This window comes from Pezoporus occidentalis, unplaced genomic scaffold, assembly GCF_034315485.1.
Source record: "Pezoporus occidentalis ecotype Australia unplaced genomic scaffold, CSIRO_AGI_Poc_V1 ctg3, whole genome shotgun sequence".
In the NCBI taxonomy this organism is placed as follows: domain Eukaryota; kingdom Metazoa; phylum Chordata; class Aves; order Psittaciformes; family Psittacidae; genus Pezoporus; species Pezoporus occidentalis.
In genome coordinates this window covers 21,047,125-21,069,584 of record NW_026914940.1, presented here as the reverse complement: position 1 = coordinate 21,069,584, position 22,460 = coordinate 21,047,125, and the positions used below count along the sequence as shown (strand labels likewise).

General features: G+C 36.3%; 1 protein-coding gene across 8 annotated transcripts in view; it reads left to right on the top strand.

Moving 5' to 3' along the window:
- The window catches only part of VPS13B (vacuolar protein sorting 13 homolog B), a 439,567-nt gene that overhangs the window by 124,013 nt on the left and 293,094 nt on the right, over positions 1–22,460 (top strand). For all 8 annotated transcript variants that reach the window (XM_062627313.1, XM_062627314.1, XM_062627315.1 and 5 more), the window contains 2 exons: positions 7,592–7,726; positions 8,614–8,787. In XM_062627313.1, the coding sequence (XP_062483297.1) occupies positions 7,592–7,726; positions 8,614–8,787 (309 nt within the window). The remainder of the gene's footprint in view (positions 1–7,591; positions 7,727–8,613; positions 8,788–22,460) is intronic.

Below are 22,460 nucleotides of genomic sequence, written 5' to 3'. Positions count from 1 at the left end.
TTTGAATATAAGGCGTTTGAACTGGTACTGGATTGAACTTAAACTAGACTTTATAGAATCTCAGGACAGAAAATGCAGCTCATGCTTTTTTGTGATTTTCTTACCATATATTAATGAGAAATAGTGTTTTAATATACTTTATGTTTTGACTTTTTTCATGAGCTGTTGAACTTATCCTCAGATACAGCAAAAGTACTATATTTGAAAGGGATAGAAGACTTCTACAACTAAGATGGAAGCAACCAATTGTGAGTGCATGTCTCCAACCAAAGGGTGTATTACTAGGGGTGGAAATTGTAAGCTTTTTCCTCTTCTATCTGTCTGTCTTTTTCAGGATCTTGTTTCAAACACTTTATGGTAAAAGTTTCTCAAGTTCTTATTTATCTGTATTGTGGAAGCATTCCGCACATTCCAGCATGTCACTTCAAGCATCTGTCTCCTGACAATGTATAACAGAAGGATTGATAGGCCATGATTTTTGAGTTAGAAATTCAGATTCTGATGTTTTTTTCTATGTTTTCTTGGAAGACAAAAATTATTTTAATGCATTAACTTGGGCTTCTATGATTTGTCTCAAATGATATTGCAGTATCCAAAATGCAGCTCTTGAATTATGAAGAAAGGAAAATCAAATCTTTTTCTTCTTTATGAACCTCTGTTTTCAAGAACAGGAACAGTGCCACTAAAGCCAGTTTAATCCTGTGTCCTGACCAGTATCATGTTGTCAGATCTAAAATAATAGCTTCAATTAGGAATGCTTATAATTGGGATGCCTAAATAGCCTGAGTGTTACCAATAATAAGTTGTCCAAACCTACAATTTTCACAGTAAGGTTTTAGAAATATTTGCAAAACTGTGTATTTTTAAGGTGGAAGGTGGTATTCCTTCTCTGAATGTTGGCTACTCGGATCAGAAAGAGCAGTAGTCAGACTATGCATGGATTGTATGCGTACCCTGCCCCGAGAATGGTTGCTGGCTGGCTTTAGTGTGGTGGGTAGAGGGAGTTTTCAACCATTTCCCAGCTCTGATGTATTTTCAGAAAAGTTGTTGTGGTCTCGTTGCGGCTATTTTTCTTTGTGTGTTTTTTGTGGTTTTTGTTTGTTTGGTGTGTCTGTGTCCTGTTTTCCTCCTCCTCCTCCTCCCTCTCCATTTGAAGCAATATTTTAGGAAAATCAAGAAGTTTGTGGATTGGTAGATGAGACCTGTATGAAGGCCATTGTGTGAGGTCTCAAAATGGGAGTGTAACATCAGGGACTTGCCTGCTCCTTGTGGGTGAAATACTGTTGTTCTTTAGCAAGCTGGGAAATTTTTTTGCAATATGTAAATCTCCATTACTAAATGATGGTGCTATATCTGGTTTAGTGTTTTGGAAGTGGAGAAGCCTTAATTACTATACAGGCAGTTTAAGGATTATAGTGGTTAGTTACAGAGATTTTAATACTGATCTCCAAGGTGGAGACCGTTGTATAACTGGCTGTGTGCTTGGTTCCGAAACCTGCCCGCGAGCATACTGGAAGTACATGAAGAGATTCATTTTTGTGTTGTGCATGTGTGTGCATCTGGGTTTTGCAGCTTATGTTCTGATGAAGAGAATGGTAGATACATTGATAAATATTTTGTTGCATATTTCAGTCTGTCAATAACTGTTTTCACACTTCTATTCACTTACTTTCTCTTTGAGTATCATGTTTGAAAAGAAAATGGAAGCAAGAGCTGTCACAGATACAAGAAAATAAATAATTATGCTAATCAGAATAGCAACAGTAATGCTAAATAAAGTTCAGTTATTTAAAAAAAATAATAAAATAGGCCCATCCCTTGACACCTCGATGAAATCAGCTGCTTGAATTACTGTTTTGAAGAAGAAAGAAAATAGTAGCCTGTGTACATCTATGTGAGGGCTGCTAAATGTGGTCTGCGGACTATGGTGACAGATGAAACGTGAAGACAGTAAGATGTTTGGGGAGCTTCATCACAAAGATTCAGTTTTACTACAGAAAACTGAGAAAGTATTTATAAATTTATAACATGGCTTCTACATTTTAGAATCTAGCTCTCTTTTGTTCTGTTTTTCTGATTTAAAAAAACTGAGGCAACAAAACCTCACAAAATCAAAGGAAGGAAAAAACCCCTAAGTGTTCTCTCTTTAGGTGTTGTATGTGAGGAAGCACAGGAATTGAAAGAGATGTTGAAGTTCCTATGCTGCTGCTGTTTTACTGCAACAAAGAATGCAAAAGGTCATGTTCCCTGATACTTCGAACATGAAAAGTAGGACTGATGCCAGTTAGATCTGGTCTTTGTGGCTTCTGTTATGTTTGTACTGCAAGGAGGAAGGAATGAAGTTTGGTTGGTTTTAGCTTCAAGTTCCTCAGAAGTGCTATCTTTGTAACAAAGTTCAGTACAGACTTTTAGAAATTCTCACTTCTTAATCAGGGACTGAATACAAATGAATATCTCTCATGAAAGAAATCAGGTTTCTCTTATGCTTTAATTATCACTAGTTTTTCTGTTAGATATATAAAACTTAAATATATGTTTCTGTGAAAATAACTGGATATTTTTTCTTAATTCCAGTAAGACGTAGGCCTGGATGTTATTTCATTTGGTTAATAGCTCCTTGCTTATTCATGGATTCATCTTTTTACTGAGTTTGAAATCATTTTGACGTGTATAAGACAGTCTTCTACTATACTGTATTGCCAAACCATAGTTTATTGCTACTTAATGCTTTAAATATTGAAAATTTTCCATCTCAGGCCATAGCCTAAATATGGAGAGAGTTCATGTGGAGCTGCTTCTAGAATTTTTAGTCATGCCTTATTAATTTCCTATTTCATATTTTGTAGTTCTTTATGATCTTTCTGAAGAATTATTTATTGTATTTTAGGGATTTGGTATCACACAGTCCTGACTCTTGTCCTCAGAATCAGTAACACACCTCTTCTGCTGATTTCCTGTCTTTTCTGTTAACAGTTTAGATTTTGTCTCTTGGTTTTCCATTGATCATTGCAAATTTGCCTTATTATGAATGGATTGGTGAAAGATGTGTAGGCCATTGGTAAAAATCGCTAATTAGTTAACTTCATTAACAGGTCTTAAATGATTGCTCAGCATTAATAGGCTTGTTAGTATAAATCCTGGACTGATCTAGAAAGGTCACTTCTCTGACCTGCCTTTAGGAATTTAATTCCCTCCTGCTTGCACATAGAATGTCACTGAATGCAGGTACCTCAGGCCGGCTGCATGGTTGGGTGGGTTATATACATGCAGAGAGACAAAGCTATGATGATCAAAGTTGGGGGGAGGATGTGAATGCCTGCTATAAAGTGTGGGAGAACCTTCCTCAACAGTGTGATACCTCTGTGAGTGTTTCTAGATCAGAATGGCACTATTGGCTTGGAGTTAAAGTGAGTTAGTGTGCACAAGGTGTAAATTGTCAAGGTGTAGTAGATTTTTAGGGCAGAAAATCTTTCTGCCTACTTTAGGTTTCTGCAGTATGGAAAATCTAGCTTTTTAGGAGTTTGAAGATGTGTTGTATTCTGTGTGTGATAGTCTGATTCAACTAACACAGATAATGCTTGATCACCAAGTATAAATATGGTTACATCTTGGGAAAGAAACACCTGATTGTTACTGCAAATAGTTCTCCAATGGGCAAGATGTTGCCAGTACAAAAAACACAGGTATAAAATTGTCATTTTTATCTGAAGCAGCCATAGGCTGTATTTGGTGGAGACAGATATATGTATCTATCTCCATAAAGTCTCATTACCATGCTCCTGATGAAAATACTAAATGAACTGAAGAATTTGAGGTGTACTGGAAAACAAGCATGATCACTCTGCTCTCCAGTTTTGACTACACTGAGCAACAAAGTCAAGTAAATGACAGTGCTGACTTTTGAAAGTATGATTCCAGAAGAGTGAGTGTGGCACAAATTTTGCTTTGCTGTCTTGCACTTTGGAAGTAAGCCTTCCTCATGCTTCATTTCCAGGTCACTGAATTTGAGTAATGTTGATGTTTGCAATGATAGCTTTGATTTCTCTGGTTCCTCCTTGAATTCATGTTCAGTATCTTAACTAAGTGGAGTGGTTCTCTCCATACTAAGTTTGAGTTGGTATTTGGAGGCATGGAGTATTTCTTATCTAGGAGTTTTAACATCTTCCTGCTCAGTCAATCCTTTGAGAGGACACTGCCTCTAAAAAGATGAACATAGAGAGGAGGGAAGGGAGTCGCAGTCTTCACTCGCTTAAACATTCGTTTGCTGAAATAGATATTTAAGGAACACTTTAGCTATCTGTACAGCTGTTGAGACTTTGATTTTACAGCGATAGTCTCATCATGAAAGAGATAATAAAGGAGATTATTTAGGAAGAGCTAAAGTTACAGGGATGGAAACTATAGATTGTCATAGGTATATATAAGAAACAAGGATTCTTATCTGTAGAGTAGCTTTCCAGTTTGACAAGTTTATGAGGAGTGGTTCATAATTTCAAAAAATTTTCAGAGACTGAAGAAAATGTGCTGCTTCCCTATATTAAACCTGTTCATTTTAGATGGTTCACTAGAAGTTTTCAAATTTCCTGTGATTTCAAAAAGAGACTTGTAACTTGGCAGGGAGAATCACCTTAGGTTTAGGTGATTTTTGTCTTTGTGATGAAAGTCTTGTTAGGCCTCCTAAAGTCCTTATTCCTCGTTGTAGGTTATATAACCATTAATAAATTGGTTTTCTGAGTATCTCTCAGCTTTTTCTTGGAAATTTTTCTTGATTACTGTGGGGTGCTGTGTTTATCAGATGTTAAAATTAAGAGTAGGATTATGTTGCCATTTGATGTCAAAACAACCTTGAAGAGGAGGGGCATGGTTATGCTATGTTCTCCTAATACTGTTCTATTTTCAAAAAATTGAAAATAACTGAGAAAGTGTTAATCCCCAAAGAAACAGCTTATTACTGCTGTCAGTTACTTCTTCGTATGCACTAAAATGTGGTTGTTAATTGTATGATTATGTATTGAGGGTTCGTGGGTTTCTGCAAGGCCAAGCCATTCAGCTTTCCTAGCTGCCCATCATGAGCCCTAACTGCTGGCTGACTGAAACACAGGGCACTGGCGAGTTTGAGTGATGCTTTCCTGACATGAATATGCTGACTGGTCAGCTAAAAGGACAAACATACGCACAATTTTATGAAAATTGTAGGAAACAAATGTCTTTGATAACCTTGCATATCATGCTGAAATTCAACAAGTCCAGAAGTTATTTTGTGAGGGAATAGGAGTGAACAGAAACAAATAGGAAGCATGGTCATGTAAAACTTGGTTCCTTGTTTTCAAATATGATACTAAAACAAAGTTCAAGTTACACATGTAACTAATGCAAAGAGGTTGGCCAGGGCAATGCATGTAAAAGGAGACTCCATGATGAAAATATTTAGTTTCAAAAGTACTTAATCTTCCATGGTGAAGTGAGAGAAATGTATTGGACATAACACCTTGTATTTTGAGGGATAAAAGAGCTGCTGAAAGATGGAAATAGCAAGAAGCTACCAGTTTTGAGAAGACTTGAAAGATGGGGGTCAAATTATGAACTCAGATTTGTTTTGCTTTGACCATAATCTTGGCTGCTACTAGCAGTATTTTATAATCTTTGTTTTCGAATAGGCAGAAGACAGGGAAATTTTTTTTTTTTTTTCTACTTCTCTTTATATATATGTGTGTGTTTGTGTGTATGTGTGTGTGTGTGTGTATTTTCCTCAACATAATGGCCTTTATTTGCACAAGTTTATAGGAAGTTTGAAGAGCCAGAGCCAAGACTGGGAAATACCTACAAATACTGTATCTGCTTTTAACAAATTCATGTGTTGTGTCTGATACTGTGCCTCAGATCAAAGGGGATTTTCAGCTTTAAAAGAGGCTTACCCCAGGCAGGACTGGGAATGGGGGTGTATTCAGGAGACTAAAACTGGTAGCTGATCTTTCAGACTAAGAACTGACGGGATATTGTAGTGACAAGCACACAAATGGGTTGCAGTGAGCATTCTTTGAGCCTGAAGCCTTCCGGCATCACACATTAGGAAAAAGGCTGGGTATAGCTTGAAGACAGATTAAATTTTTATAAGAATGTATGCTTATGTGTCCCTTTATATTATGCTTCTCCCTCCATACCTTGGAAAGTACTTTTAATTCAGAAATTAATGTCTTACTAGAGCAAAACTTAAATAAATATGTTTAAGAAGTACATCAAGAAGTCTGCTTACCAAATGATTTTATATGGACCACCAAATACATTTCAGTGTTTAGGAACTGGAATAGGCAGAGTGAACTAAGCACGGTTACCAGGCTTAATCCTAAATCTAGTGTTTCCTGTCACATTTTAGGAATTTTTCCTTACTAGTTAATACATATTAGAGGTTGTTCTTTGCATTAAGTCTTTGAGAGATTGTGCAGAAACCTAGTGAGTTCACTCTGTAGACAATATATTAAGTTCCTTTTAATGTGTGTAACTATCTTGAAATACATATAAATGCTTTTAAATTTTTTTTTTTTTTAACCTGATATTTCATAATACTTTCCTTGCATAATTATGGATTTTGGAACACATTCTATGTTACATATGCAAGGAAACAGTTCCATAATTATACTAACATTTGCATAAGTAACAAGCTGCTTGCCAATTTTAACGGACAAATTCCAAGTCACTTCTGCATGAGGGGAAAAGAACCCATAAAAAACGGTAACTTCTGTTAATTTTTCCTTTCATATTTCTTACAGGTGCTGAAACTATTTGTAATTTGCAAGTAAATGTGTATGTTTTTTTCTGATGGGCAGTGCTGTACAGAATAGGAGGGCTGGCTTCCTCCACCCATGCTCTGGGGCTGTTTTGAGGGCTGCCCTTGATCTCTGCCAGCATATCTCAGTCCTGACTTGTAAGAACCCCTGCTGCTGCTTCCACGGTTCTAGGCAGCTCTTTAGAAGTGACTGCCAATAGCACTGATTTCTTCCAACCTGTGCAGTAGTTTTGTGGTGTGCACAAATGGGGGCTGCTGAGGAAAGACCACCAAAACTTGTTTCCGCTTGTGACCTAAGGCAAGGTTTGAACTCCAGTTTCTGTTGAAAAATGGCAAGTGTGCCACTGGCCTTTTGTGCTGTTCAGCTGCACAGATTTAATGCTTTATGTTGCTACTGAGTAAAATGTTGTTGTCCAAATGCAAGCTGAAAACACTTAAGTCATTCTAAGATCCTGAAATGAAAGGGTCACTATAAAAACATGAAAGAGAATAGCAGAGGTGGCACTTACAAAGTGAAAACAAAAGTGAATGTATATGTATATATATACATATTTTTATTCCAATTTCTAAGTGGCCTTGTGTTTTTCTCACAGTATCTCTATATATTTTATGTGTAACTGTTTGTATTAAAATGCCCATATATGGCATTCTCTCACTTCCATTTAAAAACTGTGAATCACAACAAAAATGCTATAAGAACATCTAAGGTAGATAATTAAAGTATAATTAAGTTTAAATGCCTTGGTGAAGGAATATAAAAATATTTAAATTCAACAGGCTAGTACATTTGCAGTTTTCTTTTATTAGGTGTGAAATCTAAGAATCCCCTGCCAACTCTTGAGGGCTCAATCCAGAATGTTGAATTGAAGTACTGCGGCACATCATTGGTCAAATGCGCCTCTGGGACCGTGGGATCAATAAAAATTTGTGCCAAAGCCCCAGGTATGTGCAGCTGGACCATGTAAAACTTTATTGCCTGTATAGGAGAATTGGCCTTGCTTTTTACAAGGAGAGTTACTGAAACAAGAATTTACTCATTGTTCCTATGAATCAGAGAGGGGTTTTTGTATTCTGGTTTGAGTTTTTTAATTGTTAATTCTGCCAGGATGATCTAGTCTGGGCCCAGTATCGTCAATTTTTACACTGAATAAAAGATTAAAGGTCTTTTGGTATTGATTATGGTTTTGGTTGTTTGGTTGTTTTGTTTTTTTTTTCCCTGCTGAGAGTAATGTTAATCTAAAAGAATTAAAGAAACTGGAATAACTGCATTTTTGTATTGCACAGAATAGTTGCATTTTGCGTTATATGTAGCATAATTTTGATATATTCTGTTTATTTCCTAAGGTCTCATTTTCCATTAGTGCTACAAGCATATATTTTGATTGTGAAGTTTTTGAGGGCTCTGTGATAGTTTTGAAATTTCTTTAACAGAATTTTTCTTGAAGAGTATGCAGGAACTTTTCTGGTCAATGTCTGTGATCTCTTTATATATATAAAGACAGCTGATGTCAAGAACGTTAAAAATATAGTGTATTGAAGTCTAAATTGTGTCCATGCTGATTTTTAAAGATACTATTTTATAAAGTTGGGATGGAAATTACTATTTTAAGGAGAATTTATTGTTTGAAATCCTCCTGAATGTGAAGACATTTACAAGATAACATTCAGGAAGTTGTTTAATAGTTTATATGAGATTGTTCTTTCTGTTTCCTATTTTAATTCTGCACTTACAATGTTAATAGCTATTCTCTTTGACCTAGTGAATGTTTCTGTGTTGAAAATTTATCTTGTTACATTAATAGCTGTAAGGAGTCTAATCTTTATTTTAGGTGATGGTGGAAAAGATAAGCTGATTCCTTTAATTCAAGGCCCTTCTGACACCAGAGACTTGCACAGCAGTAAATGGCTCAATGAGAGTAGAAAGCCGGAATCTCTCTTAGCTCCAGATTTGGTAGCCTTTACAATCCAAATTCCACAGTATATGGACTACTGCCATAATTCTGGTAAGTGCAAAACTCTTGTTAAGCTGGTATCACATTACATTTTTCCTATCCAATATAATTTTCAAAAGAGGGGCTTGATATAAAATGTGCCAAATGCCAAAGTGTCTTTTACACACACTGGACACGTTATAACTGTAGCTCACTTCGAGATAGAAAACATAAAAGCTGTATTTTGATGTGTCTTCTTCAATAAGGAATCTTTTGTTGAGTTTGGTTGCCTTTTAAATTATTTATACAAAACCTCTTGTAAACTTTTTGGGGGCAGGATCCATGCTGAGAAGACAAGTTTTATTCTTTCTTCCCTGTGTCTATTAGGTGGAGCTTCTTACACAGAAATTTACATACTGAATTCAAAATGGTTCATACAAATTTGCAGCATAATTTATAAATAAAGATTTGACATAAAATTTGTTAATAATAAAAAAGTTATTTAAAAAATGCTACAGAGCACACATTTGACATCATCAAACTTGGTATTGTGGTGGATTTGAATAAGAAACAAGTTCATATTTTCAGAGAGTGGATTGGATAAATTTAAGGGTGTTGTTGACTTTGTGGGCATAAATACTTTTACCTGACATTGTTATTGTTTCTCTGTGCTTTAAACAAAACATTGGTCTGTTTTAAGCAACATTGAGAATTTTGAAATGTGTCTAGTTGAAAATAACTATAATACAGTTTGTGAAATACATATGGATCTAGATTTTGCTGTCGGTATGGTGCATTTTAGAAACAATGCTTTCATGTTCTTAAAAGTTTACCCTGTTGCTGTGATAAGAGTAGAATCAAATAGGGGAAGAAAAACAAACCCCAGAATGATCTAGTTTAAGGAAAGCAAAAGAATTAGCTGTTCGCAATATTACAAAACACGAAAGTAAACTTCAAAAGTGCTTTTTCCCTCTAATTCTTTTTCATGTGTAAGGGTGGTTGAATGCCATTAGTCTGAAAAAATAACAGTGAATTTATTACCATGTTTGTAATTTTTCTGTGCCTATGTAAGCAACACTTGATTCCTATGCAAAGCAAATATTTGTAAGCACTATGCACTCCAGCAGTTGTTAGGTTATTTTTTCAGGAACTCTACTTGTATGTTTCTTGGAGAGCATCATGTTGGAAATGTTTACAGCACTGTTATTATAACAATTATCTTAAGTTCCTGCCCTTAAAACATCGCCCAAAAGCAGTTCATGATTCAACAGTCTCTGAGTTATTCAGATGTGGGTTTTTTTGTTAAAGAAAATCTTTGTTACACCTGTTGTCTTAAGTAGCTTTTAAATACTCATATTAATAATATTTATTATTGTTTTGATTGTTTTATTTTCTGCCCTTTTTTAGGATCTTTTCAGTTTAATTTTCTGATTTTTATCTTAAAATATTAGTTACATTTTTAAAGGAGCTGTGCATACCTATACTACAGAATTACTGCTTTTTGTTACAGGTCACAGTGATGACATACATTTTAGCTCATCAGTATTTTGGATAGTCCAATTAGATAGTAGAGAGTACTTGATAGTTTGTGACAGGAGATGCCTAAGAGAATTAAGGCACTGACAAATGAAGTGCTGGCCAGTGTCATATGCAGGGACTTTGAGAGGCAGAAAATTGGTTTGTAATGGACAAATGTCTTTTGTAGATGAATGGAGCTACATTTTAAAATGGTAAGGTTTTAGAATTGAAAATTTACTGGAACCATCACTCCCTCTCTCTCCCCCCACCAAAGTGCCTCAGGAAAGTTGTACTGATTCTGTGCACTCAGTGGTAGTTGCTGACCTGCATGTTCTGACTTTAGCTCTGCTTTTCTGCATCTGTAAGGTGGCACCTGTGACTGATGACAAGTGAAAGGGAAAATCTGACTACTATGCTAAAGCTTTGGTCCCAGTAAACATGAAGAATAGTGTACTGCAAATGATTTGGTAGGCTTTTTAAAATATAAATTAAAACTAGGAAACATTAATGTTTAAATTATCTCAGCATCAATACAAAAGATGAGGGAGTTAATTAAAGCCTTTGCTTTCAAATACTTGCTGAAGTAATGAAGGCAATTTAATACAGGAGATATGGCTATCCCTTTCATTATGACTGTGAAAATTACATGGAGAGAAAACATGAAGTGATTTGAGAGCATAAAAACTCTTATGCTGTCAGTTGCAGTCATTTCTGGGAATTAAGAAAGCTATACTGGATAATTTCACAGCAAATTCAACTTATGGCTCAGGGGAATAAAAGAGCTGTTTAAAGCTGTATTACTAGAGATGATTGTGCAGTACTGAAGTTGTGCTATTTGAACGATTTATCTTGATGACGTTAGGTATGATGTTCAGGAATAGGAATTTGGACTGCAGAGAAGAGTGAAGAGATTAGTGCAACCTGCTTATAGAGATAATAAAAAAATCTATCTGGGAGAGATGAGAGAAATCATCTAGAATTGTTCAGTGATACCAGATTGCTGGAAATAAGGCCAGTGTTGGACAAATCTCCTGACTCTACAAAGTACATATACAAATACCTGTATAGCTGGTACTTTCCAAATACACACACTATTTCTCAAAAGAGCCAAGGGAGACAGCAGTTCCGGCTGGATGGGATGTGGTATGTTGTCAAACAGCACTCGGATAAACTCAGTTTACTTCTCCCCATATACGAGATTCAGAAAACTGCAAGCTCAGTGTAAATGGAGCTGATGGTCACATCCCTGCAGCGGGGCAGGAGGTGCATTGGAGCTGTACAAAGCTGAAGAGCTGCAGGTTAGCCTCCTCTGCTAAGAACTGAATGATACAATATTTTGTTGTGTGTAAAACCGAGAGAAGCAATTTCAGGAGAATTCCTGGGTACTCTTGAAGAATCTTGGAATGCAATACAATGCCTGTGTAAGTGATTTTTAATAATTTTTTGCTTGTATAAAAATTAATGCAGGAAGAGTAACCATTTCATTATACATCTGTGAAGTTGAAGGGAAAGCAATTTGGTCTAAAATCGAAGCTATTATTTGGATATAGAATGCCAAGGAGAAGGTTGTGCAAATGGCTTGAGGTTCTTGAATTTACCTGGAGAACAGGTAGGGGACCTTTCCTATCCTCTCCCTGTCGAGTCAGCAACTGTCTACTGTCTTGTGCCACCTGAATTGTACGATCCAGGGTGATCAGGATGGTTGTGCAAATTCCTTTTACTGCTTGCCTGCAAAGATTGAGGGTATAGTTGTAATTAGAGTGATAAGCACTTTATAGTAGTATTTTATTTCTTCTATTTCACTTCTTGCTACTGAGAGGAAGAGAAAAAAAAATCACAATTCTAGTAGTGCTGTGCTGCATTGAGTATGACAAATTAAGTAAAAAACTCTATAAAATGTAGTTAGAAAAAGGGCAGTATTAAAGTGTGTGATGTACAGCATATACAGGCAGAGTAGGTATTATATATCAGAAGTGCATGTACTCATGATTACTTAGCTTGAGTGTTTTACTGTTTGGGGCACAAGTGTCATTAACACAGTGAAAAACTGAACCACCTATGTTAGAGGAAGTATTTAGCCATGAGGAATATAAATATGATTTCGTTCAGTCCTTAAATACTGGTGCTTAGTTTTGGATACTTTTTTTGTATGAAAAACTGTCCCAGAAATCACTGTACATAGCTGTAAAAATCAGTGGATATGCTTCCTAGTCTTTATCTCAACTATAGCATATAAAATAAGTACAAGAGAGGAGATTATTCCATTACCGCAGGCTTTAGAAGGTCGTCTTACTGCTTCTCTGAAATAATGCTGGCTTTAGTAATCCTTGGAGCAAGCTGCAGACCTTGTTTGTTTCACCTGGCCTTTGAGAGAACCGGGGAGATTGCAAAATGAACGCTGGTGTTAGTATTTAATTATGAACAGCTGTTGAATAGATGAGGTGAGCTGATTAAGCTCTGTTGGCTTTGCCATATTGAATAATTGGGAGTGTGTGCACAGCCGCTGTATGGAGAGCTTTGTTACATCTGAATCAAGAGGAACTAAAAGAAAAAAATACAGCTAATAAAGTTTTCTTTGAGCTGATCTTGAATTCAGTAATGCAGCAGTGGAATAAGGGAGTAACCAGAAGTACCTGTATTAATATCATGCTTATGTGTGGTAAATTGATATACCCAGTGGAGCAAAGTAAGAGTGAGAAGGCTTCTCTAGTTTATGAAAGCTGCATGAAGGCTGAAGAGCAAATATGCAACCTTGTAAAAGTTGGTATTTCTCATTTAAGTGATATTTTTCTTAAACGTACAAAGATTTGGGGATTTTTTTTCCACTATCAATATTTTGTAAATTTAGATAAAATCACTCCATTTTCTTCCTGTCCCCAAAAGGAAAAAATAATTTGTGAAGAGAAAATATTTTTAAGACTGAAGAAATCATATCTTCAAACATGAAGAAAGTACCATAAATGTACCGGCAGGAACATGATTTTTTTTCTATAATAAGCCAGCAGATTTTTATCTGTTAGAACTTACTTGAAAGGAGTTGAGCGATTTTACATATGTTCATTTTTATGCATACACACTTGTATATGCCCCCACTCCCCCTTTCTTGCAGTTAAAAAAGCCTGTCATTGGCATTTTTTAATTGAATTTTGACTGCCTGGACTGCAAAATCTGGATTTTAAAACTGGAACAATGATATTTTTCAAGTTCTCAGTTCCAATTTAAGTGAATGTTTGTGCTAGTAAATAAAAAAATAGCACTTGTAAAAGGGAATTCATAAACCAATATGGAGTATTTTGGAAAGATTTGACACAATGAATGAGTAAAAATGCTTAATATATTGGAGTAATTAAAGACAAGTCACATTTGTGGTTTGGGCATAAATGTGTAAAAATTATACCCATCTATCTTATTACATTTCCTTTCCTCTCCCTGAGGATTTCACAATGTACTTTATCTGTAATTGTTGCCAGTTTTCTATCAAGTTCCCACTGGGCTTCTGGTGCAAAAAATCTTATCCTCTCGATGACAGAGCTTGCCTGAATGATTTCATGCTCTTAGCATTTTTGTTCACGGGAATTAGGGGCAGAATGTAGCTGCAGCTGAACATAGAATCTATTTTTGTAATTTTGAAGTTTAGACTCTGTTATTGGAACTAAATGAAGAGATGCAGGTGTTCTCCAGTTCAAGTCCTTTGGGATTTTTGATGGTAGATGCTTGAAAAGAAAATGCATGTGTTTCCAGAGTCAAACAGCAGCTGTGGACAAGGATTTATGTTTTTCTCAGAACTTTGGGATTTCAAAATGTTACATTTAATCACATGCACAGAAAGGAGAGCAAATGTTAAAGATGTTACATATAAAACTAGGGGACTGATCTTTTTACCATACCAACTAGTTGTGGGAATAGAGGAACAAAGTGATCTTTAATCTTAATATGCACAATTTCAAAAGGATTATGATCGTTGCCAGGACTCTGGTCTTTTGAGATCTGTGCTCTTGCAGTGCACAACATTTATATCCTCTTAATTGCTTTTAAAATCTGGCTTATTCTCATGTTTTGCCTTGGAAAAATATGAATGCTAATAGTATAAGTTACTGAAAACACAGTATTCATGTATTCTGAAGTTGGAGTAGGGTGAATTTAAATTGAGATAAGTATATGCTTTTTGAAGAATTTTCCTGGTAGAATCATAGAATAGTTAGGGTTGGAAAGGACCTTAAGATCATCTAGTTCCAACCCCCTTGCCGTGAGCAGGGGATACCTCACACTAAACCATGTCACCCAAGGCTCTGTCCAACCCGGCCTTGAACACCCCCAGGGATGGAGCATTCACAACTTCCTTGGGCAAATAGTAATGCCCTCTAGTTTTCAGAATTGGATTAAAAATAGCAGTTCAACTGCCTGAACTGTGTAGCTGTATTTAGAAGCTTTCAGAGTTACAGAAATTGTGGGTGGAAGTATTTTGTGGTAATGCAATTTTCCTCTCCCTTTCCCTCTATTATGGTTTTGAAATTAGTTGTAGGAAAGAAAATCTCTGACATCTTTTAATTTTATCAGAAATTGAATTGGGGGCAGCAGATAGTGATGCTGCTGAGCAGTTCAGGAAGGGATATTGGTGTGGGAAAGAGCAAGTTGGTAAATGCAAGTTAATACCAATCTGAGAAAGGAAAAGCCTCTTTTTAAATGCATTTAATTTTCCACATTCACCAGCCTGTGTGTGCTCCATCCTCCCCATTACCCTCACAGCTCAGTATGTCATGCATTACAGCCATGATAAGTATCAAAAATTTCTCCAGACCTGAATGACCTTTGTATATAGTGCTTTACAAAGATCCAGCACTTAGTACTTTTTCTAAGAGGGAAGTGAACTTGTCCTCAAGTGCAGTCTGTTGCTCTACTGGCTTGCATTATAAATTTCATGTCCATGGGAGCAGCATCAGGGAGGGACATACTATACTACACTAATATTTACATTATTTCCATTATTAACATTACAGTTGGGTTGCATGGCTCTGGCAACTGGCATTAAGTTCTGGTTATAGAAAGTATACCGTGCAGAAATAAGGCAGGTTGTTCAACTTTCCATCATGTAATTGCAAATCCTCTTGGGGGAAGAGTTGTTTTAATCTCTCTCCTGATGTTACATTCAATTTCTTGTAATATGCTATAAATCCTTCAGCAATACGTGTACCCTGAAATTCTGAAATTGTAACTAAATAGGATTCTGAGTTTTGTAAAATGGTAGTTGAAAAATCTATATTGAAAAAAGAAATAGGCTGCTCTCTGTCCTATCAGTTGTTAGGAAGTCAGCCTGTATAGTTAAGTTCCCTGAAAATATTTCTGTTTTTCCTTCAAGCCTGATTTTGAGGTGTACTGTTCAGCTGCACTATGGAACCTGAGTAGTATCTTTAGCCCAAGATGTGCTTTTGCCTTTTTCCAGTTTCCTTTTCTTAACAGTAATATGGCAAAATAAGAACAAAACTTGAACAGTGAGGATGAGGACTCCAAATAGCAGGACATAGCATTAGGAAATCTTTTGAATAAGGGACTTGGAACTCTGGGTTTATACCTTTTTCATTGTAAACTCATTGCCTGATTTTCTAATTTTTTCAAACTCAGGATAACAGCATTCTGCCTATAGGTAATGTAGATGATCCTGAGGTCCTTGGGATAAGAGTTTGTGCTTCAATATTGGCAACTGAAGATTTGAGGTCTTGAGTGGTGGGTAACATCAGGTCTACAGGCTTTAAAGGGCATAAAGGAAATTGCACCTTCTCTTTAAACAGCACATAACCTAGAAAATTCTGTAGAAGAAACTAAAAAGAAAAAACAAGCCTTTTTTAACTCATTCAATGTGTGCAAGTTAGGGAATGGCAGATACGAGATTATTTCTGCTGCCTTTATTTTGTATGTATGCATGTGTGTTCCATAGGATTTTTGTTCACTTTCCAATCTGGCAGCATCAGAGTGTTTCATATGGCCACCAAAATCATATTTAACGCTTCTGGCATGAAACATAAAAAAAAAAAATAAAAAAGGTGGGCTCAAATGATAACTTCTATTTCCATAACAGTATAGGGTAATGTCGCTGTGCTTCATGTGCTTATGAGAATACATTCACCTTTTCCACTTGAGCATCTGGAATAGAATTATTCAGCAAGGTGACTAGATACTCATTGATGGTGTAGAGAGTTTTGGAAATGTCACAGGCATAGGCTCGTAGCAATTGCTGACACGTAGCTTTGGACATTGAAATCTGCTTTTAATTGAGAAAATACATGTTAGCCAACATATTGGGATAGCTCCTACTCATTTAGAAAAAATGCCATGAGATCTCTACTTTCATTTGGATGCTTCCCAGACATGGGCATAAGGGACTGTAACTGTTTACTTTCAAATGGTGTTTAAACTGTTTCCAGCTTTTATTATTGAATAATATTGCTCTCATTACTGCTTTGATGATCTAAATGATCTAACATGGCTATTTTTTGGTAATGAAATGATAAATAGATATCACTGAAAATGAGTAGACTTTTCCTGGTGAAATCTAAATGCAGTTTGACCAGGTCAGTTTCTGTTTTACAAATTTTAGTAATAAGTGATTAAATAATATCTGAACAGAAATCTAGCACATTTGATGAAAAACAGCATTAAATGAATTATCTCAATTATTTTTAATGCAAAAATGATCTAAATTTATATTTGTTTCTAAACCTACAGGTTGCTTTCTCAGGAAGTTTATTAGTTCTGCTCTATAGTAGATTAAAAAGAAACTACGGGTCACACCCAAGATTTCAATGTTCTGGATATAATCATAGAATCATAAAACGGTTTGGGTTAGAAGGCATCTTAAAGATCATCTAATTCCAACCCTGCACCATGGGCAGGGACACTTTCCACTAGGTCAGGTTGCTCAAAGCCCCAATCCAGCCTGGCCTTAAAACACTTCCGCAGGGGAGGGAGAAACACACAATACATACAAGTGTACCGACAGTCTCATTTATATAGTTTAGGAAGCAGTCTTAAATACAGAGAGTGAATATTCAACCACATTGTCCCCTTCTGCCCAAATATTACTGTGCTGAAGTTCCCACGGAAATTCCTTCCGATGATGTTAAAAATAGCTATTAGTGGTCAGAAAATAAAGTTGGGCCATTACCGAGTGACTGACTAGTTAGTATTGTGTAGAAAGCAGCAGTTCACAGCCAAGATTAGACAAAGCAGATTAGAATCTTAGTAGTATGTTGACTTTTTAAAAAATTCCATTAGACAACCCTGGTGATGAGCCCCAAGCTAAAACACATTCCTGTAGCTGGCCAAACCAAAAGTGATTTTGGACAGATTATCTTTAATGAATCAAACTTTGGAAACATTTAAATTAGTTTAATTTTCTTCATGTGCTGTGAAGCTTCTGAAAAATCAATCTCTGTTTTTATCAAAAGTCTGCAAACCATGTGGAAATTGGAACGGCAGGAACCATTAGCCACTTTTAACCTTTAGACCATTTAATCACTTCTGTGATGTATGAGCTGATTTCATTTTTCTTTTCCCTGTGCATTGAAATAGAACTAACATGTGCAAGTTACTTGTGTATGTACTTTGGTGTAAGGTGGCAGAAGTACTTAAAATCAATATGATACATAGTACACTGTGTAACTTTTCTATTTAATAACTTCTGTAACTTGAGCATTAAATGTTGAGTATCTCTATATAACGCATTTTGAAGTACATCAACTTCCAGCACAAATACTGTATATTTGAGGTATCTTGATATTCTCAGCATCACGTGGAGTACTGAATCTATTTGAGAAATGTAGTGATAGGATTAGAGTGAGTGGGTATATAATTAAATAGCTAAATATTTTGGATTCTTAATTTTAATCTGATTTACACACTTCAGTAGAGGAAAGACGTTTAGAAAAGAAAAAAATAAATTTGTATTTCTGAAGCTGTGTCTGAAAGAGAAGATTTTAGGTGTTGCCCATATCTTCTAGCTGGAGAAACATGTGCTGGAGTAAAGCAATTTGCAGTCCTGAGTCCTAAGTGCTCTTTCAGACACTGTTCTGCTGCTAATTGTTAATACTGTGCTCCACACACAGCCTAGCAAATTAATGCGAAGTCTGCTTTTCCCAAGTGTTTTCCTAATTCCTGATATATTTTCAAGGTGAAGTAGGTGGGTCTGGAAAAAAGAGAAAAGGTGATTTTCCCCTAGAGATTTAGAAAATTGATTCTTTGTGTCTGCAAGCAAAATAGTGAATCGCTTTGGGTATGTACTATCTGAAATTAATGAGAACATTGCATGGTTATGCATGCAGGAATGGCTGGCCTGACAATGCGAACTGAAGGGATGGGAAGTCCCGAACAAACATGTCAGCGCTTACAGCTGGCACAGTAAGAGTCTGCCTGCATCTGCCAACTCTTTCACTTTTAGCCCCTGTGCACTATCTGTCACTTCTTGGGCCATTTGCCTGGGATCAGTGCCAAGCTGGAGTAGTAGCTTTGACTATGCTGCTTCATGTCCAGAAATCTTGGAAAAACAGCCTGTAGAAGGTGGACATGAAAGGAGTCAGACTGATCTGAGTTTGATCTGTATCTTTGTGAATATCAGTGTTGATAACTGTCATGCCAGAGGGAAAAAGAAAACCCAACCCAATACCAAAACCCCATGTTCTAATAATATGATACAAACCATAAATGAAAATAAGGTGTAATCTGAAAATTAGTGTTCAGTATTGTAGCAGTAGGACAAGTGGTAATGGGTTTAAACTTAAACAGGGGAAGTTCAGGTTAGATATAAGGAAGAAGTTCTTTACTGTGAGGGTGGTGAGGCACTGGAATGGGTTGCCCAAGGAAGCTGTGAATGCTCCATCCCTGGCGGTGGTCAAGGCCAGGACGGACAGAGCCTTAGGTGATATTGTCTAGTGTGAGGTGTCCCTGCCCATGGCAGAGGAGTTGGAACTGAATGATCTTCAGGTCCTTTCCAACCTAACCATTCTGTGATTTTATTTTTTTTTTTATTCTATGAATATCAAATAATAATCTGAATAATTCAGGGTCTGACTGCTTCTTCCCATTTCCTCCCACCCTCAGAAGTGTCTTATTTCTGGAATAAAACTATTTAAGCCATTCAGAAACTTTGCTTAGATACAAGATAAAATGTAATATTAGAATTGGTTATCATAAGGATTCAGACACCACCACCACTCCCCCCAAAATGCAAACAATAATGGAAATTTTGTAAATAGATGCAGTTTTACTTGGAAAAAATAAAAGAAGATGTGATTGAATCTAATGAAGCATTAAATAGTGTTTGGCTCAACATTAGTCACTGAACAGGGTTATGGAGCACGTGGTGGATTTGTCCATGGCATAGAAGGTAATCAGTCAGATGTAATCAGTCATCTTCTAAATAAACTGGACATTTTTTCCTCTCTGGGCTTTGAATAAATTCTGCAGTATATGTTTTATATTTAGTGTAACTATGTTCATATTTGGTTATCTATGAAATGGAAATATGTTAAGGAACGGAGAACATAAATTTTCTTCTCCCTCTAATTTTGATGTCTCTTACAATGATCCTGCTGTGATAAGAGAAAAAGGAGCTCAGTATTGATCTAATCTTCTTTCCCTGTTGTGATCTGCAAATTTATACAAGAAAATAGAAGATATTTAATATGTATTTTTAGTATTTTAAAGATATTTTAGCTCAAGCCCTGGATTAATATTTTCAGATGTTAAAATTCTTGCATAATAGTTGTTTTGTACATTTGATAATAGATTCATTATTAAAGGGTAAGCTTAAAATTAATTTATTATATTAAAGTTTTGTTTTTAAATCAACTTTTGCAAAACTTGATGGATATAAAGTAATCTTCAGTATAATGGAATTATCTCAAAATAGATGTGTGTGTTTTAAAGAGAACATATCATTCCTTTAAGTTGCATGCCAAAACTAATGAAATGAAACTTGAGTGCAGATTGCAGTCAGTTGGTAAAATTGTTTTTAATTGAAAACCAGGAAATAATAAAGGTCTATTTGATTGTATTTTGACATTTTAAGCCAGGCATAATAAAAATATAATAATAATAATCTAAATACTTACTATATTTAGTGTAAAGACTTTTGTAATAATACACTTTTTTATTTCTTCACTGGTAACATAACACAGAATGAGTATAAGCCTGTGAAAGGGATGACTTAACACAACTGTTGATGCACTTCGAGTGGAACATCTTTATCAAGTTAATACAAGAAGCAGTCATGCCCTCCTTGAATTACTCATTTATATTGGCTGAGCAACAGCCTGGATGTGGACTTTGAAATCCTGGGAAAATAAGAATGCATGCATGCATTCAAATGTCTAAAGTCTTTGCTTTAGAGCAGCTGTAAAACGTTGAAGTGAGATGTCAGCTACTAGCTGTTGTCTACATTTTTAGTCTGAAAGGAGATGTGATCATTTACTGTTAACCAAGTTAGTGTTATTTTAATCATGGCATCCTCAATTCAAGACTTTCTATTTTAAAGAGCCGTTTCAACATTTAGGACCTAAGTATCAGAATATTTATCTGCTTTTTGCACACTTTTAATGCACAGATTATTCCAGCTTTAAGACCTTATTTGCTTTGTTATAAATACATGGATTTTCCCGTAACTTTTATTGTGCTTGTAATGAGGAAGTAGGAATCTTACAGAATTGTAAACTATCAAAATAAAGCATGTGTAAGGACAGCAATTTAAAAAATGCTACCTGCATCTGCACTAAGAACGTAAGGGTATAATAGCCAGTAAAAGCCATGTATTAAAAGAATGTCTGCCTCTTTGCACTGTTAGGATATTGCAGCTAGCACAATCTTTTGCAGATGCCTGCATTGCCAGGTTCCTTGTCTTCACAGCATGATCCCATGTTTCCTTTGAAAAGATAGACATGTAGGAAATTAACTATTCAGCTTTAATTTTTCTTCAGATGGTTGCACAATGCCAGAGAGTGTGCGTCCCATTACGCTTGAATGGGATCACAGTCACAGATTTTTTGATCACAATCACAGATTTTTGATATGAAATGCCAGATGTTGTGTCTCAAGTATCCTTAGACTTTCCAAGTAAGCAGTACAGAGGTAACCGCTCTTCTGCTGCAGGAGTTGTAGGAGCTGCCATGACATAAGGTGAGTGAGAGCAGGAACATCCACTTTTGCTTGTTGGAGTATCTGTAAGAGCACCATGAACTTTGCTTTTGTGGTGTTCTTTGGAGGCAGACAACAGTATCCATGTTGTATCTATCCATGTATACTCATAATAATCTTGCAGCAGTTGAGACTGCTGGTGAAACTGCAGGGATGCTTACTTAAGGACCATTCAGAGATTGATCAAGTATTTTTTTTGGGTTTATGTCTGTTACAAGTAGAATTAAGACTGCTTGTACTTAATTTCAGTCTGTTTTGTGGAACTGGGTATCTCTAACATGCACCATACAAACTTGTTTTTTCCTCTGGAAAATCACTATCCCAGAACAGTGATGGAAGGAACAGGTGTTTTCTACCCAATGGCAGCAAGTTAGGTCATGAACTCAGAGATCGTGCCTTCCTTCGTGTTAATGGGAAAACTGAGATGCAAGAATAATCCACCTCAGAGGTAGAAGTATGATGGTTAAAATCTTCATTTAAGTTTGTCCAAGGTAGCACTACTAGAGGGGTTGGAGATATCTCTTGGAAATTACTCTTTGCACAGGAATTAGCAGGGCTTATTGAAAGATCTTTAAACTGGATTTGAAGGGGGAAAGAGATAAATCCAGGCTCACTAGAGGTGGCCGTGAGGGCAGGACACCGATGTTTGAGGGGTGATGTGCTATCATGTTCCTTTAATCTGCCATCTCTGTGGCAGAGGAATCCATACAGTAGCAAAGATGCAAGAGTTAGTGGTGTGTTAGAAACAACAGGAGCACCTGAGAATGGAATGTTTGTGTAGGAATTAGAGCTTCTCCCCCCAAAAAGGTGGTGGGATCAATAGCTCAACTGAAGTGCATCTACACCAATTCACACAGCATGGGCAACAGACAGGAGAAGCTGGAAGCCATCGTGCAGCATAGTTGCTGTCATGGAAACATGGTGGACTGACTTGCACAACTAGACTGTTGCAGTGGATGGCTGCAAACTCAGTGGATGGCTGTAATCCCTTCAGAAGGGATAGGCAAGAAAGGAGAAGAAGTGGGGTAGCCCTGTGTGCTAGGGAA